Source organism: Zeus faber (genome assembly GCF_960531495.2).
Source record: "Zeus faber genome assembly, chromosome: 13".
NCBI classification, from domain to species: Eukaryota; Metazoa; Chordata; class Actinopteri; order Zeiformes; family Zeidae; genus Zeus; species Zeus faber.
Genome location: NC_137198.1, coordinates 15,667,129 through 15,686,089, shown reverse-complemented (window position 1 = coordinate 15,686,089; position 18,961 = coordinate 15,667,129). Strand labels below are relative to the sequence as shown.

Here is an 18,961-nt window from a genome sequence, read left to right as displayed (position 1 = left end):
TATCACTTGTTAAAGTTGTAATACCTGAAAATAATTAGTTAAAAAATCCCATATTTTTGTCATTTATTTTAGCCGGCACTTTCTAAGAAGTGGCCATTCAATGTATTTGTGTGATGTATGTGCTCCTCTTTATGTTGTATCCATTGAGGGTGGCGGGGTCTGCCTTTCCCTGGAAGAATGCACAATAATAATATTCATTCCCAAATGAAAGCCCAATAATAATCAGCACAGGGGAATTAAATTAACATCAGATCTGGTGTATTCTTGTACACATGCGATTCAAGAGACAGATCTAAATTCATATCTAATTTAAATGCAAGGGTGGCAGGATTTTCTGAGGGCTAGAATACCCATTTTATGTACATATTATTAAGATTCTGACACGAGTTCATTCAAAAAACTCAGTCTGTAAAATCTTTGAAAAATCCATAAAAAGGAAGAATCAAACTAGACTGTTGTCCATGCATCATGATTCAAATGTTGCTGCTTGTTTTCCAGACTGCAACTACAACTAAATATTTTCTGGCGTTTATCATGTATAATAGACTCATCTCAGCAAAATTCAGCCCTTATTTCCCACACTTTGGTTTGACAATGGGTCTTGCTTCTATAGCAGATTGCTGTTCCTCCCAAATGTTGCAAACAATAAGTTCCAGGTTCTCTGGGAATCGGGGCAGTTTGCAAAACATCAGAGACACGACTTCTTCTTCTTCTTCTTCTTTGGGCTGCTCCTGTTGCGGCTCGCCACAGCAGGTCATCTGCCTCCAATACCTTCTGTTCTGCGCATCTTCCTCCCTTACACCAACCGCCTGCATGTCCTCCCTCACCGCATCCATAAACCTTCTCTTTGGCCTCTTCCTCTTTTCCTCTTGCCTGCCAGCTCCATCCTAAGCATCCTTCTCCCAATGTAACTCTCATCTCTCCTGCACACGTGTCCAAACCATCTCAATCTGGCCTCTCTCGCTTTTCCAGCAAACTGTCCAACCTGAGCTGTCCCTCTAATGAACTCATTCTTAATCCTGTCCATCCTTGTCACTCCCGATGAAAATCTCAACATCCCCAACTCTGCCACCTCCACTTCAGCCACCTGCCTTTTTGTCAGTGCCACCGCCTCTAAACCGTACGACATAGCTGCTCTCACTACCGTCCTGTAGACCTTCCCCTTCACTCTTGCTGGAACCCATCTGTCACAGATCACTCCGGACACTCTTCTCCACCCACTCCACCCTGCCTGTACTCTCTTCTTCACCTCTCTCTCGCACTCTCTGCTGCTTTGGATGGTCGACTTGCATTCTCAGCTTTTCGCCGCCCACCCTCCCATTCAGGCACATGTATCCTGTCCTACTCCTGCTGACTTTCATTCCTCTTCCCTCTAATGCATGCCCCCACTTCTCCAGGCTCCCCTCAACCTGCTCCCTACTCTCGCTACAGATCACAATGTCATGCGCAAACACCATAGTAAATGGTTAGAAAGGATTTGACATTGTCAAATCCTTTCTAACCATTTTCTAACCATTATAAATTCAATTTTCGCTCAATTTGTTTCAAATTTAGCTTCTCATAAAAAAATAACTAACTATATAACTATATAAATAACTATACTTATAACTAAAAAATGTATCATAGTTTACCAAGTGCAACAGCATTTGGTCAATATTTAACAAAGGATCTTAGCTGGTTTGTTTGTAACACACAGGTCGATAAGTGTACGGAGAGGGACTTTAAACACACACACACACACACACACACACACATACAAACGCACACACAGAAACGCACACCTTCTGGGAACCATTTTTCTATTTTGCAAGTGTTGTGTCGGGCCAATGCCCTGTGACATCTGTTTACATTCGCAACACATTGCACCAAATGCTTTTCTCCAAAGCGACAAAATGGAGCAGATAGAGAACTCCGGTTCGAGCAGCCCGTACGACACGCTGCTGTGTGAGGAGGATTTCAGTGCAGGACAGCGGCGTCACAGGACCCAAGATCAGCCACAAGGTACAGTAAGTGGACGGATTAAACGGCGGCCGACGTCAAACAAACAGCGCGCGCCGCTGATATCTCGGTGCAGCTCAGCAGTTTTCTGCGCTCATATTGACCCCGCCACTGCCTCCTTCCCAGTGTCCGTGTCTCTGGTGAGGAAGGAGCCTGGGTGGAGTCGCTCCAGGGCGGCGGTGCTGGGCCTGGCGCTGCTCGCTGCTCTGCTGCTGGCGCTGGACATCGGCCTGAGCGTCCATTGTACGTTAGTGCAAACCCAGTTAGAAATACAGCTATTGGATATTTTAAAGGTTATGCATGTATGTATGCACAGCTACGAATGTATAAAAAAAAAAAAATGAACCTACCAAATAAACGTGATTTGCATTGAAATACAAAAAAAAAGGCGAAACAACGTCTCAAAGGGTCATTACGTCATCTGATGAATTACGAAAACGTGCGTTTGAAGAGCAAATTGAAAGCACGCTAAAGGGGGAAATGTCTTCGCCCGCAGACGTCGCACTCAGAGATGGAAACAGCAAACTTTACGGCGTGCCACAAGGCAGCGGTGAGATGAACAAACTCTTTGACACTTTTAAGACGACGATCCAAGAGCGAGACATGGTCAACAAGAGGCTGGCGGCGGAGCTCAGTCAGCGTCAAGTCATCAACTGGGAGCTTGCCCATCAGAGGAGGAGGAGCACGGACTACAACGGACAGATCGAAAAGGCCAACGAGGATCACGTGGCACTTCAACACCAAATATTTGTTATGGGTGAGAATTCAAATGATTTGTTTTTATGTCGATGACACGTATTTGTGACGTTTTTGTGATGACCGTCATTTCCCCGTTTTCTTTACCTTTTTTTTTTTTTTTTTTAAATATACAAACAGAGGAAAGCTGCAAACGCTGTTCAGCAGGCTGGGTTTTTCTGAACTCCATGTGCTACTACATCAGTAATGGAATCTTTAAGAGAGCGTGGTCGGACGCCAGAGATTCCTGCGAGAGGAACGGAGCGAACCTGGCAGTCATCGACAGCAGGGAGAAGCAGGTGGGAGGCGGCGGTACTATTTCGCCCTGTATGGCTCTTCATTTTTTACTTAAATATATCCACGTTATCGAGGAAAATCGGTCTTAATGTTTCCATTTGTGGTTGTCAGTTGTCAATAAGCAAGTGGATAAATGAAAATCCTACGTCAACAAAGTTGTCTCACTTCTGGCTTGGACTGACAAAAGTGGATAGAACGTGGACGTGGCTGGATGGACGACCACTCACCGAAGGGTACAAACTAAACCCTGCACCTTCCATATACACTGGCAGGAGAATTTGCAATATCAATATCGGCAAAGATTTCCAGTGCATACAAAATTCTAGTTTCTGCTGATTTATTTGCTACCTGGGTCAGTATGTTGTGATAAAGTACCTTATCATTTGATACAGGTATTGGAATAGTGGAGAGCCCAGTAACTCAGGCGGCAGAGAAGAGTGTGTGTCCATCACGGCCAAGAAGACGCCGTTTCAGGGATGGAATGATGCCCCTTGCGCTCATCCCATACAGTGGATTTGTGAAAAGGCACCCAGGAATTGACACCGGAATAGGCTTTACTGTTCGAATGATGAACTGGCCACATTTGTTTTTTTTGTTTTTTTTAATTGACATAATAATTGTAACTATGAACGCAAAATGGCAAAAGGTTAATTTAATACAAAGTATACAAGACATTATGTATAGATTCATCTGATAGGATATAGACGTGTCAACCGATTCCCTGAAATAAATAAACATCCTTTGTATATGATCACTTTAACATGGACATATTATTACTATTCACACTGCTCATATTGCTACGTGATTATAAGCGGCAGAGAAGGGTTCTTCTCACAGCACCGCAAAGTGTTGCCGAAGTTGTTTGAGCAGCTGCTGGGTGTCCACATGCTCGGGGAAGGCGTCCTCAGACTTTTGGGCTGCTGTGTAACTGCTCTGAAGATCTCCAATCTGGACACACACAAAAACATCAGTTAGACAGACTGTACTGTGTGACCGGGCAAGCTTTTTTGAGATATACGTGTGCGTGTATATATATGCGCGCGCACACACACACAGACACACACACACACACACACACACACACACACACACACACACTATCATACTTACCTTTTCAGAAAGAGTGGAGAGATTAAAGTGTGGCTCATACATGTGAGGCGCCAAGGACGCAGCAGTCTGCAGGAATGCCTTAGACTGGACCCAAAAACAGACGGGACACATTTGTTAAATTACATTTTGACGACTGAATTTCAATGTCAAAAGTATTATAGTGTGCTGCCCTCATAACTAAATCTGCACTTTTTAACTTAGCGCCCGTGAGAATCAAACCGAGAGCAATGGAACTCTAAACAGAACAGAGTACCACCGGAAGAAATGCCACACCACAAAAGCCTGTTCTTGTTTTTTTCTTCTGATCCTTACGTGTGGAATATAACTTCTAGAATGTCTCTTTGTTTAAATAAACAGCTTCAAAGATAAACATTTCAAAGGGCTGCTCACCTGCTCGACATGACCTTTGCGCAGCTCCAGCATGGCCAGGTTGTTGTAGGCCTCCGCGTGGTCGTTGTTGAAAGCCAGCGTCAGCTTGAAGCACTGATAGGCTAGCGTCAAATCCCCAATGCCCTGTCGGCGGGACAATGGCGGTGAGAGGGTTCCATTTGTTTCATATGAACAGATTTTCTACATCCTGACCAGAGATGATGCCTGTCATAATGTTGTTGAGATTAGCAATGTTGGGGCGGTTTCGCAGACACAGATTGGCCTAATCTTAGACTAAATTAGTCTAATTTCTCGGTATTGGTTTAAAAAAAAAAAACTGATTTCCAGACGAAAGATTAGAGCTAATCTAGGTCAGAGAGAAGGCGTAAAGGGGACCTGTTGTGCAAGACTCAATTTTTCAGTGCTTGTGCACATACTGTACATTTGGGTCTCTGGTGGGCCTATGTACACACAAACTGTGAAATAAGGCACCCCGGTCAGTTTTCTGTGAGCTGTCCTAAAAAACACGTCCTAAAAAGAGCAGTTCACCTTTGCTGCCCTGGTCGACATCACGGAGGGCTTCATTCTAATTGGAACCGCCCTCCATCTGAGTAACTCAACCAACAAATCTTTTAACAGAAATAGGAATAAATACCAACTGTCTGTGAAGAACGATAAAATAAACGAAAAAAATATTCGGCTGTGTGTTAGTATGCGGTACATAGACTGGGCTGTGGTGCGCGATCCACTTTGTCTTTCTGCAAACAAAACCAATAAAAATTGTTAGATTTTATTGTAGATTCATTTATTTATTTCATTCATATATATTTTTTTTAATTTTGCGACATTTACATGAAACAAAGAAATCCCCGCGTGCGAGGGTCCCGGTGCGCCGTACGCCTCAAATCTGTTCAGAAACTGATTTTAATGGACTGATAGGTTGAAATCAGTGAAAGTTACAGAGTAATACAACGAAAGCCAGAGGCCATGCTCAAACCTCATTGGTTCACAGAGCTCGGGGCCTCAGGAGGGTGGCTCTACCCACAAAAAAACGCCTGTTTTAGAACAGCAGGACATCGAGTAGGGCTGTGCGATATGACGATATACTGTATATCGTGAAACGACCCAGAAATGACTATTGCATATATTTTTTCTATACCCTTTCCCTCCCTATGTCGCAAAACAACATTTGCCAGTGTGCTACCACGCTGCGACAACAATAGGTGAGGGTGAATTCAAGTTTACATCTTCAGATTTTGTATATATGTCCTTCATTTGCCTCTCCTGTGACTTTGAGAGCCCTGACAAGTGCCTTTCCGTGCTGCTCCGTGTCACAAACAGGCTTTACCATGTATCACCATATATATTGTTATTGAGATATGAAATGACCTATATCTAGATAGAAGATTTTGGCCATATCGCACAGCCCTAATACAGTAGAGGTATGTTAGAATGGCAAGAATGCATCATTTTCAGCTACATAAAATGTTTTGGGGCTCTCAGAGACCTATATTAACCTTGTAAAATTGAGCATAACAGGTCCCCTTTAAATTAAACCTGTCCAGAGGCAGGTTTATCATTGGGTTAATGGTGGGCCTCCAAGTCGACCTTGACAATAGAGAAAACTGATTATCTGGACCAGCACTAAGACCGGACTGAAGGAGCCGGCTAGTCCGTCATAACCTCGGTCTAGGGCTTCCTAGTCTAAAAGTAACTGATCTTAAGTTGAACAATGTCTCAGGAAGGCCATTTCTGGATTAATTTAAGTAGGATTACCCGAGTCCCGATTTAAGATCAAACCCGGTCTGCAAAACGGCCTCTCTGTGTCCAGGAGGACGGACGACTCACCACCGCCACGTGTCCTACGTTGTACCACACGTCGGCCTGCTCCTCGTCGCTGGCCGCCAGAGCCAGCGCCCTCTCGAAGGAGGACAGGGTCATGTCGTACTGCTGGGCGTAGAAGCAGCAGAGGCCCAGGTTGTTGTACAGCTGACAGTTATACACCCCCATCTGGAGAAGTCGTCTGAACAAAACAGAGCAAACGGCCAAACCGATTGAAGATGACGCCGCAGAGGAGGAGGGGAAGTCCGTTCACAACCGCTCCCCCCTCAAAGGTTTGACTTTTGCGCACCGTGGGCCGACCTGTAGAAGCGCAGGGCGATCTCAGGCTGGTCGGTGTAGAAGTGGTTGCTGCCAATGCAGGCGATGGCCTCCACGTGCGTGTTGTCCTGCTTCAAGACGTCTTTGTAGTACTCCGTGGCCGAGGTGATGTTGTTCATCTCCTGTTCAAACACGAGACAACGTGGCATTACACGCAGCTCCTGAAGCCAGAGCAAATGTCATTCCAGTGGAATCCATGAGATTGTCTGCGTTGGGCAGATTACACTGCAAGTCCTGACAAGTTATTTTTGAAAATGCACCAGTTTTTTGTTTTTTTTTCCCCCTCCCAACATCCGGGTTACTCTCGTCTTCTCTCTAAAATGGTCAAATAACGCTGCCGCCACCATTGGAAACAGCGTATTGAGGAGCACATGCATAGCGCCAATATATTGAATGGCCGTTTCTTGAAAAATGTCAGCAAAATAAAGTATCAGATATGGGACTTATTTAACAAAATAATCTTCGGGATTACCACTTTAAGGCGGGCATAACATTTGGGGAAAAGCTTTGGGTTTTGAGAGCGCAGCTCAATGACATAAGGAAGAACCTATAAAACAATGACGGTGACAAACATGCCTCGTGAATGCGAGCGATTCCTGTGAGAAGGGTGACCTCTCCGGGGAAGTGGTCCAGGCCTTGCTTGAAGAGGTTCAGCGCCGTTATTGGCTGGTCGAGGCGCTGATACACCTTTTTAGGTACGGGAACAGATAACAGGTTCATTGTTATATAATGCCTCGACAGCGTTTGACCTGTTTGGGTTCTGGAAAAGGTGAGGGCATAATTCTAGTGATTCCCAGTATCGTTAAAAACATGGTAGGTACGACAAGCCTTTAATAGAGCCTCGGTTGAAAAAGATGAACCAATTCTTAAATGCCGATTGCGATGTGTTTGTTAAAGTGTTTCTGGTACCTTAGCAAGGTAGAGGTACGTATCGACCACCTCTTGGTGATTGAGAGCTGATCTGAACTGCTTCTCTGCCTCACGATACAAACCGAGTCTGAGTCAAAGAAAGCAAGGAACAAAGGACACAAATGAAATTACTGTAACCTGGCTCTTTTATGACGGCGCTCACCTGTGACCTAGTGTAAGCATCTGATCAACATTTGCCAAATCTATGAGAATCAATGTTTGACGATCGCTCACCTGTAGTAGCATTTCCCCAGCTGAACTTTCCACCACCAGTCTTTGAACTGAGCATGTTCGGTGGCTTGAGCAGCCAAATCTAGAGCCTGGACACAAACAGAAATTCATAGCAGAACTGTGACAGAAAAACAGAAAAAGAACACGCTTTATAATGTAATCTCATATCAAGTGTCAACCGGTATAAAATAAGAGGCTGCCTTACATTTTTTACATCATTTTCATGGTGGAAGATGTAATCAAACAATGTCTAGAAGAGAAAGAAAAACACTATCATGTACAAAACAGGAAAGGTAAATGGAATATTTACCAAAAGTTTTTTTGTTATTCATAAATCCTTAGTCTTACCTTTGATAAATTGGGCTTTTGGGAGTACTTGGCCAAATTTAGTCTTGCTAAATTGATAAACGGCCCATCTGGATTGGTTAACATGGAAGCCTGGGGGAAGGAGGGAAACAAACGATTGCAAAACAGACCATCCGACAGAGAATACCCACGGACGTTGATTTTTAACTTCGTAGTTGCAAGTAGCCTCTCATCAAACTACAATTCAAAGACTGTTTCTAAATGCACTCACAGTTCCAAGACGGACAAATCTCCCAGAAGCACTAGTGACAGGACGGGCGGTGCTGGCGGTGCGCGGGGTTTTGATGGCCTGCTCCATTGTTCCAGGTCTCCCTGACTGGGTGCTGGGCCTCACAAATCCTGTGATGGGACGTCCCGATTGCGTCATGGGCCTCAGATATTGGTTAACAAAAAAGATTCTAAGTGTTTCCGTTTACCGTTTACATTCATTGGCTTTAAAAATGTTTTAATTAATGACAGATGTGTTTTTAAATGTTCTATATCAATACGTTTGACTACCTCACCGCTGGTGTGGGTCCACCGCCGTGACTTGTCCCTGGCATTCTTAGTGAAGTTCCGGGGCCTGGGAAGAGAGTTAAGTTATTTCATAGAATTGAGTACAACAGGAAAAAGGCGTCAGTCATCTGTTTTAAAATAAGGTCCCGAGTCGGAGTCTATAGCCCGGACTTACGTGCAACTTGGGCAATAGAACTCTCATCGAGCATCATCTCCGCAATGCCCTCCTGGTCCACCTCTATTTCATCGATGTACACCATCTCGGTCAGCGCCCGGGTCTTTAGACTCCATGCGGCCTATCGCACAGACAGGACATGATATTTAATTATTAATTGTCTTGGAGGGGAAATGCATCTCCATTCTAATGTTCTTATTTCCACCACAGGGGATTAGTAACCTACCGACGTATCCTACCTACCTTCCTACCTAGCTAATCTACTTATTGAAGGGATGGATTTCTTTGACCAGAAAGTACACCATGACACCTCCGGGTAAAAGTGTGATTGACACAGCACAGGAGTGGGGTTACCTCAGAAATAAGCAATGAGGAGTCGGCTTCCTGGGGACAGCACGAGTGAGTGGCGGACAGACCCAAGCAGCGGAAGACAGATTTGAACAGAAGAGCGATTTGAATACACGAGAGAAACATACGCAAACACACGAGAGAACATGTGGGGTGGGTGGGGGGGGGGGAGGCGGCGAGGCGGCGAGGCGGAGGGGAACCCCAGAACAAGACGCATGATTCGGAGTTGCCCGATATGGTAATAGCTTCGATTGAAATGACACGGATCGCTGCAAGGATCCGACTAATCGGGATTAAGAGGAAAGCTGTTGTTAGCGAACGACCGCGCTATGCCGCTAAGCTAACTAGCCGAGGCTACGTTACCTGATCGTACGGGCTGTCCTCTAATATTTTGGTACAGATGTCAGAACACTGTTGGAACTTTCTCCTCCTGAAGTAGCTCCACGCGAGGAACAAAGGGTCCATCGTTACTTCCATGGCTACTCGGGAAGCTAGTTTTACAAAAGGAGGAATGGGAGGTCAACAAGCCAAAGCGTCCTCGGTACCTTGGCAACGGCGGAAAAGGGAGGGGGGGGGGTGCTTATGCTGCATTCAAGTCATGTGGGAAATTTAGGTTTTGCGGTTTGAATAATTTGAGGGTCCGAACACCAAATTGGACATATTTACGTTATTTTACTTATATTACTTTTTTTTTTTTTTCGGATGAGGTCAAACACCAACATGTTTGAAATGAAACTTTTGTTTATGTCACTATGTACTCTACGCTACTGAAGCGCACCGTGGAACAGCAGAAGCCAGACAAGGTAAATCATCTTTAAAATGTTTAAATACGTATTTAATAAAAACGCTGTGTTAAATGAGTGCAACATTACAAGTACATTACAACGAACAGTACCTCTAAGTCGGACGGTTGTAGCACAGTAGTGCCCATCTCTCCCATATGACTTGAATGCTGCATTAGAGCACCGTCAGTTGCATGTTTTTCCACAAACATTATCGTTTCCTCAAATAAAATACAACAAAAATCATCAAACATTTAAAATAAAAATGTAATACAAAATAATAATAAAACAAGACATTTCGTTGATTGAACGGGCCTTGTATACAAACGTGGGTTTGTCGACAATTATGCATAAGGAAAATGATCCAAGAGCGCCCATGGATCTGATTGGTCCAATCCGTGATCTCGCAGCGTTCTGGGGCGGCGCTTGCGGATGGACACGAAAAAAAAAAAGCTCCATCTTTGTAGGATTTGACAAGAGCTTTTGACCTACCTCCAAGAGCGCTGCCGCGATCCCGGAGCTGTGAAGTATGAAGAGTGGACTGGACGCCACGAGCAGGACATAGTCATCTATTTCTAAGCACAGTGGCCGTGGCGCCCCTATAATAAAGGAGCGTATTAATGTGACGGCTTTTTCACTGGGACTGATCGAAGATCCAACCGGGACCGGATCCAATGGGACACACACAGGCTTGAACGTCAACCCTTGTGTTTTGTATTTTTTCTCTTTTGTTATTTATTTTAATTTTTAAAATATTTTTTTTCTGGTGAATGACACCGCGTCGGATCCGTGCACGCAAAAGAGACGCGGAAGGGCAGCGCGGCCATGGCTGACAGGAGCGCTCCGGGCTGCCACCTGAGACTGGAGTGGGTGTACGGCTACCGGGGACACCAGTGCCGCAACAACCTGTACTACACGGCGGCCAAGGAGATAGTCTACTTCGTGGCCGGCGTGGGAGTCGTGTACAACACCAGGGAACACAAGCAGAAATTTTACTTGGGACACAACGATGACATAATCAGGTACAATGTAATATAATATATTCAATGTAATAATATAATATAATAAAATATGACAATATAATATAATAATACACTATATGATATAGTGTTATATATCACACACACACACACACACACACACACACACACACACACACACACACACACACACACACACACACACACACACACTCACTCACACCCACCAGCCACACATCAGCGTTTCAGAACCACGGACAGCGACGGCCGTGCGTGCGTGTCACTGGAATGGGTGTCAACGTATTATCGCATTTCTCCAGCGGTGGGAAAGTAAAGAAGTACAAATACTGTGTCACTGTACCAATAAGGACATTTTTCAAGTCTCTGTACTGACTTAAGTATATTCCTTTTTGGATACTCTTCACTTTCACTACACTGCATTTCGAAGCAAATGTCTATACTCTATACTGTGTGTTTGTGTGTGTGTGTGTCTGTGTCTGTCTGTGTCCGTGTCCGTGCCTGTGCCTGTGCCTGTGCCTGTGCGTGTGCGTGTGTATGTGACTGGATCTATCAAACTGCTGATTGAGAATTGATCATCAATGATTCATTAGGTCCATATCCTTGAAATTATTATCATCACCTATAGTGTTTTTTTCTTTGTAAATTGTAGTATCAGGATATGGATGAACATTCATAATAAGAATAAAAGATACAGCAGCACTGTATGCTGTGTTACAGACTATCGGGGCACTGGATATGACTGGGTGCTTTTACTTTGAATACTTTGAGTACATTGAAGAGCAAGGACTTGTATACTTTTCCTTAAGTAGAAATGTCAATGTGGCAGCAAACAACTGCTGTTTTGGGAAGGGTTCTCGTGTTGCCAATATTGTGACTATCAGAGCTGTCAGAAAATTTTGATTCCAGCCTTGTTTCCAGTTTTGTAAATGACTTTCCTACTGGCTGCTCGTGAAATGATGAAACGTCAAAATGCTGAAATGGCGGTTCGAAGAAGGCACTCCAGGCATCTTGGAAACCTCAGTTGTCAGAGAAACCTTAACGCACCTTGTCTCCGAGGTGCACTCAGTTCGGTTCACTTTGAGGGTGGGAGGAAACAAAAGCACAGCTAAGACATTTAAAACAGCGAAAAACACAGTAAAAAAAAAAGTCAAATAGACTCTATCCACTACTCTCCACGGTGCGTCCAACGCTTCAGTGCTTGTGTTGACATTGTGTGGGTTGGCCTGGAGATGACTAGCATTATATACTGTGCCGTTAGTCATCTGGCCTCCTGCTCCATTATTAATTGAGGAGCAAGGACTCCAACCTTGCACTGACTTGTGGTCCCTCAGATCCAACGCTTCATTAGATGAGTCATTGATGGCATGACGTTATATCCGGGGAAACAAGCGTAATATTTTACCAGTCCAGGCATCAGTACAGCGAAAACATAAGACTTGAAACCAAACCACATGACGACACAAATGTCATTCATCTTCTGTAGATATAGGCCGACATATTCTGGGTTGCTATCCAGTGCATCCCGCGTCAATTTCTGTTCCAACTGAGGTTGCTGTACGTTCGTCTCTCGCTGTCCACGTCGATTTGGGCCACGGCGACGATGAGTTCTCACAGCGTGGGTAAAACTGTCGTTGTAATTTTATTATCTGTCTGTCGTTGGTGGTCAATTAATTTATGAGGAAAATATACTCACATCTTCGACAGATGACACTATGAATCAGATCTAGACCTGTGTCATATCCCTTTGCCCAGTATGGATTAACTGACATTTACCATTACTATTATAATCTTTCTTTTCTTTCGTGTGTAGTTTAACGTGCAGGTGAATGCGGTCTAGCCGATGAATTAGCAGCAGTCCTTTCCCCGCCCATTTTATCTTGACCTGTAGCGTCTTCAGTCTGCTGGTCTCCCAGTCGGCGCCTGCTCAGTTTGTCGCATGAATGGAGGACTCCGACTCTGCACCATATTTTGCGAGCACTTTTTGAAGGAAAATCTTTTCATGTCGTACAATATCGAAATTGACAGGATCTACAAGAGTACTCCTAATGGCTTAAGGCTGACAGAAAAACAAAGAGAAAATGTATAGAAATTGATAGTTCAGGAAATAATAATATTTTCTGAACTTTATCAGCATACTGTACACGGTTGGGGCACAGCTCTGCGTTGCTTATCAAATTCATTTTGAGCATTTATTGTAGTCTATGTTAACTGGAAGATACCTATAATAGTCTACAATAACATAGAATAGTGTAAATAACCTGAAGCTTCTACTGATAACATATACTGTAGTTTGTCCATAAGCCTAGTCTTTCCTTCTGGCACTCAATGACATGCAAGGCACACACACACACACACACACACCTTTTCTTGTTTCAGAGGCGAGGGACAGCTTTTTATGACCTCTGGTGATATTTCCTAAATATTTCTGGTACTGTTCGTTTCACAGAACCAGATGGGAATGGGAAGAATTAAATTACGCCGGGTTACCAGCAATCTTTCAGAGCAAACTGTTGATCATGTCTGATTTGCAGGTGGCGCGACTGTCCGTTCCTTTTCGGTTCTCACAACGAGAAGCATTTTTTAGAAGCATGTCACCGAGAGGGGGTGGTTTGAGATAGATCCCCCATCACAGCGAGGCGCTGCCATGCCACTCTGTAAAAGACTGCTTGGTCTCTAAAGAGCAGATCTGTCCGGAGCGATTAGTATCCGCAAATGTGCAACGGAGTTACTTAGCAGAAAAAAAAAGATTCAGCATTATTGTTGCTGGAATAAAATAGAAAAAAAAACACATCTATGTGAGACGTTGGCTCAAATATCTATCTAACCATCTATCTATCTATCTATCTATCTATCTATCTATCTATCTATCTATCTATCTATCTATCTATCTATCTATCTATCTATCGATTTATTCATTATTATTCATTTTTTATGATTTGTCATTTGGAACTCATTCAACAATACACATGATCTGGAACTGCTGTTTTACACTCGGTTTAGTCAAAAAACTCTTCAGACATTGACGTCTTCCTCAACATCATGGATATTGTTTGGAATTTAACCATTTGGATGGCATTTTCTGCTCTTCCTATGGATCTGATTCTCCCAACATCTACCAGAAAATCTCATGTGTAGTTATTCAAGAAACATTACTACAGTTCCAAGTTGGAGATCCCCACCCTAGTCAATACAGTTTAATAGAAAATGCATGAATACATTGTTCTAATACTGTCTATCTTAATGTCCAATCGAAAATGTAGTGGATATTCTGTATCATAAATAGCTTTTTCATGAGATTTCCTGCATCAATCTGCTGCTGTTCTTCATTATTATCTGTTTTTAGTTATGATTGTATAAGATTGAAACAGGATTAAAAAAATAATAATAATAATAATCTTTGTGGAATCCAGTGAAGCAGTCCATTCTGCAAAGACCTGTGTACTAATGTACTAATCCTCAATTTCCTTTTAATCCATTGTAGAAATCAGAAAATATTACCAGAATTGGAGATATGCAAAATAGAAATCTGACCTTGCAGCCACCCGTGTCATGTGACCGGTACTATCGCATCATGCGTCCTTCTGATAAAGGCACTTTGTGATCCGAGAAAATGGACAAAAAATGGAACAAAAATGGAGCCTGACGGACCAGTAATCTGTAACTTGAACCCACAGTGATGTTAAATATCACTAACGTTAATCCCGGCATTTCCACTTCCATCCCAGCCTCCAGAAAAAGACATTTGCTTTCTTGTTTGTATTGATTATGTAAATCAGCCTCTGAGGAGAGATTATTCGAGTCCTCTCTGTTGTTCAGGGGATTTGGCCGGTGTTTTACCTTTGTTGCGTTTATTGGGAAAATGAACTCCGCGGGGGGTAATCTGCAGTATACCGAACGTACCAGTATCTCATTCGTAATCATGTCTTGGCTCTTGCCGTGCGATTGAGCCGCTCGTGTCTACTCGGGATTGGAGGAAATTGAACTTGGCAGGTGGAAAACAACCATATCAAACAGCTCTATCCTACGTCAAGCACAAGCGTGGAGCCGCACGGCGACGTGCTGTAAGTCCTTACGAAGGGCTGTGTGGCTGAGAGAAAAGGATGTGGAGCAGTGGTTCTATTGACGTGGACCAAGATTGTTATCAGAGCTGTAGTGTTATAGAGCGTGTTGAAATATCCACATAGGATATGGGACAAGTGCTCAAGACGACGAAGCTCATGATGATCCACTCAGTTACTATGGCTTAAAAAAAAAAAAAAAAAAACCCCAAAAAACAGAACACAGTGAGACAAATGCTCTCGTCCACTTTTATTCTCAGTGCAATAGATCGCATGGAATCACCGTGGTGTGCTTTGCATTGCAGTACCTGTCCCCCGCCAAGACTTTCAATCACGTTCTCTTTCCCGCGAGTGCTATTTTTAGATTGTTTTCCTATGATTATGTAATTCGCATAAAAGAAGACAAGGAACCGTGCCAGGGCGGGGAGAGGTTGAGCTCGGAAGATGGGGATGGTGGCGCGGGGGGCCGGAGAGGGTGGAGCGGAGACGAGGACGGAAGCCCTCGTTACCTCCAAAGCCGAGAAAGGCCCTGTCAAAGCCGTCGCCGGGGCCCCGGCGGTGCTGCGCCTTCAACGCACTCCCAACACGCTCACACCCGCCGTCAAGTCAATAAAGCAATTAAAAATAATAAGAAAAAAAAGAAGAGGGGCCCTCGGCAGCAGCACGGTGACAGCGCACGTCGGACGCAAGCCAACAAGGTGTCACCGCGAGAGAGAAGCAGGGAGGAGATTCTGATGCCGGGAGTGTGACTTTTCATTAGATCTACCTCTCAGTCCTCTCAGAGGGAGGCGAAGTAGGATGGAAGAAAAAAACCGCAACCGCCCCCCCCCCCCCCCCCCCCCCCCTCACCGCACTAAAATAAATAAATAAACGGAAGGCCGTTCTTGACGGTCTGATTTGAGTCGGCAGGCTGGTGCTGCCGGTGCTGGTGCCGCCCGGCCTGTGAAGCCTCTCTGAACGCGCGCCAGGATTAGAAATTGTGGAATGCGGCCCCGGCAAAATAGGCGGCCTGATTATAATGGAGGGAGCACGGTCGCAGCGGGAAAATATATAGGCCATGACAAGGGAAGGGGAAGAATTGCCCAGTGAATCAATCAGCGCTGCCTGGAACGTGACTGGCGGCTGCTGGGAGGAGGGGCGGTGCGGGAGGCGGCAGGCTGTTGCTCGGCCCTGGAGTGGGTTTGCTTGTAGGTCGGGGAGAGGTGAACGAGGGTGGGAGTGGGAGTGGGGCTGGTGGGGGTTGGATTACGTAACGGCGTAACCAGCATATGCCCGCTAATGGCAGGAAACCCCAGATGCTCGAAGGAGATTGTGCAAAACAATAAAAACCAGAATCAGAAATCAGAATCAGTTTATTCCACCAGGTACCGTCACATTTACTAACGCGTTACACTGCAGACCATTTGCATTAAAAACAAAAAAAGATATATATATCTATACATATAGATATATATACTGTATATGTGACAGTTTCGCCTACCACCCGCCAGCCAAGTGGTGTTTTCAGGGACCCCCGGCACAGAGACACAGACGACGGGTTTGTAGACACCAGTTTATTGTAGAGAGTGGGCTGGTTGAAACAAGCTCAGGAGCAGATGAACACGTGTCATGACGAGGGCTCCTCTCTCCTGAGTGTGTGTGGGGATGGGGCTTTTACCCTTTGCTTGTAGACCAATCAACGAGTAACAGGTATGCTGCAGACACTCTGATCCTGGGTCCCAATTACCCAGATCCAGGTCAGGTGTTGCTGCTCAAACCACGCCATCCCCACACCACAATATATAATAGAATAAAATTAAAAAGTCAAATATATACCAATAGCCCAAAAAAAAGATATAAAGATATAAAAAATATACAAAATTCAATGCTATGCAATGAGAAACCCTTCTCCGGTGAAAAATGATCCATGAGTGATCGCAAAATAAATAAATAAATAAAATGAACACACAAAAAGACGCGAAACCGCACGCACCAACCGCCAACGGAGGGGAGGTATAGTGATGTCGTAAAAGTGTCTGATCGTGGCATCGAGGAAGATGCACAGGCCCACGGATGTTTAGCCCCGTCGTTTAAGTTGTTGCTGAAGTCCGTTGAGGTTTGGTTAAAGTGCAGTCCTAAATTTCCCCTCGCTCTCCCCCTCTCTCGTCCTCAACTACTCTCCCATTGTCTGTCCCTCTCTCTTCCTTGATCATCTTCCCTTTCTTTCTATTTCTCTTTCATGTCACCCCCCCCTCTCTCTCTCCATCTCCACAGCTTGGCCCTCCACCCAGAGCGCGTGCTGGTGGCCACGGGGCAGGTGGGGAAGGAGCCGTACATCTGCGTGTGGGACTCCTACACCGTCCAGACCGTCTCCATCCTCAAGGACATGCACACGCACGGCATCGCATGTCTGGCCTTTGACCTGGAGGGACAGGTACGCTCAGGACGTAACGGTCCCCACCCTCCCCTGGATGCTTCTGGGCTCATAGTTCACCATTCTGTGAACCCCAGACACTCCCAGGTTGTTTAGTAGCTTTGATTAGGTTCGGAACGTGTCAGGCGTTTCTGTGCCGCCCGTGCACGGTTTGACTCAAAATTGAAGAAACGTGACTCAGAATCGTGAGAGAATTAGAACGGCGGCAACTATCGTTAAACTCCGCGGCTCCTCTCGGAAGCCGAAAGCCGGCGACGAGGATCTCGCCCGCCGGGCGGACTTTTCTAAATGACACATCTGTGATTACGCCGGCAGTATTAGGCAGACAGCTGCACACGCAGACACGCCCCGCCCTGGAGACTGAGCTTGAAACAGTCAGCTGGAATGACTGCTATTCGCCACCGGGTGCGGTTTGACGGCGCACTGCCGCGTTAAGGTGAGAGCACAGTGCGCCCCCGTGGCTTTTGGACTTAAGGAAGTTGATGGATTCTGGTTGTGGTCCAAGCCGTAAAATATATTGCACGGAAGAGAATACAGCAGCCGCTGTCATTGTGCATCTGTGGCGGAAATTCAAATACGTTGAAGTGAAAACTGCAAGACGCCCTTGGGTCAAGCTGTTCATCTGGGGACGGTCCCTCTTACCAGGTGTTCTCCCCCAAAGCTTCTCTCACATCTTATCTTGAACCTCCTTCAGCGCTTTTACTGCTCAACTTCTGCATCAGGAATCACATTATTCTTACACTTACGCTGTACAAAGAGACCACGTGTCTTCAGGGCGTCATATGGTGACATGTTTTGTGTGTTTACATTGCAAGACAAGGTATCCCTGTAAAAATTGTGGTGTCCAGAAGTAGTTATATTCCGTCACACGACCTCGACGCGGATTTGGTGAAAATGATGTGATTGGCAGTCAAGTCCTATGTTGCCTAGGCAACCTCACCACCTCGACTTTCACCCCGAAACCTTCAACCTCAGCTTCCTTCCTTCCTCCAGAGCCGGTTGTTAGAAATAAGGATTTTTCTAGAGCCCACGTCGCGCTCATCAGCCGACGTCCTGGTGATGTGGACTTTTCATGGAAAGCACAGCGGGCTTTTAGCTTCCGCACCCCTCGCTCGTCCTCCCAAAGGGGCCACCCTGAGCGGTTCTACCTCTTCTGCAGTATTTGCCGTGGGAGACGTGGAAATGACCCCATGCTATTTTCCTGCTTGGAAGTAGCGGGGGATTGAGATGCCATGCGGGGGATGGAGATGGGATGTGACAGTGTTTTAAAGCCAAGAGGAGCCTCCCTCGTCTCTCAATTTAGTGGCTCTATTTACTCCCCCGTCTCCCCCGTCTCGCTCCGCATCGGAGAAAGCCCGGGTTGAGCCGGGGACGACCCAGAGAATTTTTATTTGTGTTTCTTTAAGCCCGTTATAGTACAACGTTGAAAATTGCACTGTTTTTTTTAGATATTGCAATGCAAATGCAAAAAAGATTCGGGAAATCACACTTTTTTTTATTTTTTTTTGCAGATT

General features: G+C 45.1%; 2 protein-coding genes across 3 annotated transcripts in view; one reads left to right on the top strand and one right to left on the bottom strand.

Moving 5' to 3' along the window:
• Window positions 1-3,743: 3,743 nt before the first annotated feature.
• ttc8 (tetratricopeptide repeat domain 8) lies at window positions 3,744-9,680 on the bottom strand. The gene is made up of 14 exons (XM_080012789.1): window positions 9,557-9,680; window positions 8,846-8,966; window positions 8,674-8,737; window positions 8,387-8,546; window positions 8,158-8,247; window positions 8,015-8,059; window positions 7,813-7,898; window positions 7,579-7,666; window positions 7,246-7,356; window positions 6,652-6,791; window positions 6,358-6,532; window positions 4,531-4,653; window positions 4,141-4,224; window positions 3,744-3,978 (listed from the first exon to the last, which is right to left on the bottom strand). The coding sequence occupies exons 1-14, from the start codon at window positions 9,668-9,670 to the stop codon at window positions 3,862-3,864; spliced, it is 1,518 nt and encodes a 505-aa protein (XP_079868915.1). The 5' UTR covers window positions 9,671-9,680; the 3' UTR covers window positions 3,744-3,861.
• A 1,120-nt stretch (window positions 9,681-10,800) lies between these two features.
• eml5 (EMAP like 5) overlaps window positions 10,801-18,961 on the top strand; it is a gene marked incomplete at its 5' end in the record, with an annotated part of 35,100 nt that continues 26,939 nt past the window's right edge. For both annotated transcript variants that reach the window (XM_080011937.1, XM_080011938.1), the window contains 2 exons: window positions 10,801-10,997; window positions 17,288-17,447. In XM_080011937.1, the coding sequence (XP_079868063.1) occupies window positions 10,801-10,997; window positions 17,288-17,447 (357 nt within the window). The remainder of the gene's footprint in view (window positions 10,998-17,287; window positions 17,448-18,961) is intronic.

Excerpts from the sequence above, each read along its gene's own strand:
- ttc8 (XM_080012789.1), bottom strand. The coding sequence starts at position 9,670 with ATGGAAGTAACGATGGACCCTTTGTTCCTCGCGTGGAGCTACTTCAGG. Across the intron at positions 7,899-8,014 it reads ATGAAAATGATGTAAAAAAT|GCTCTAGATTTGGCTGCTCA; the intron begins GTAAGGCAGCCT and ends GTTTGTGTCCAG. Across the intron at positions 3,979-4,140 it reads TCTCCACTCTTTCTGAAAAG|ATTGGAGATCTTCAGAGCAG; the intron begins GTAAGTATGATA and ends GTGTGTGTCCAG.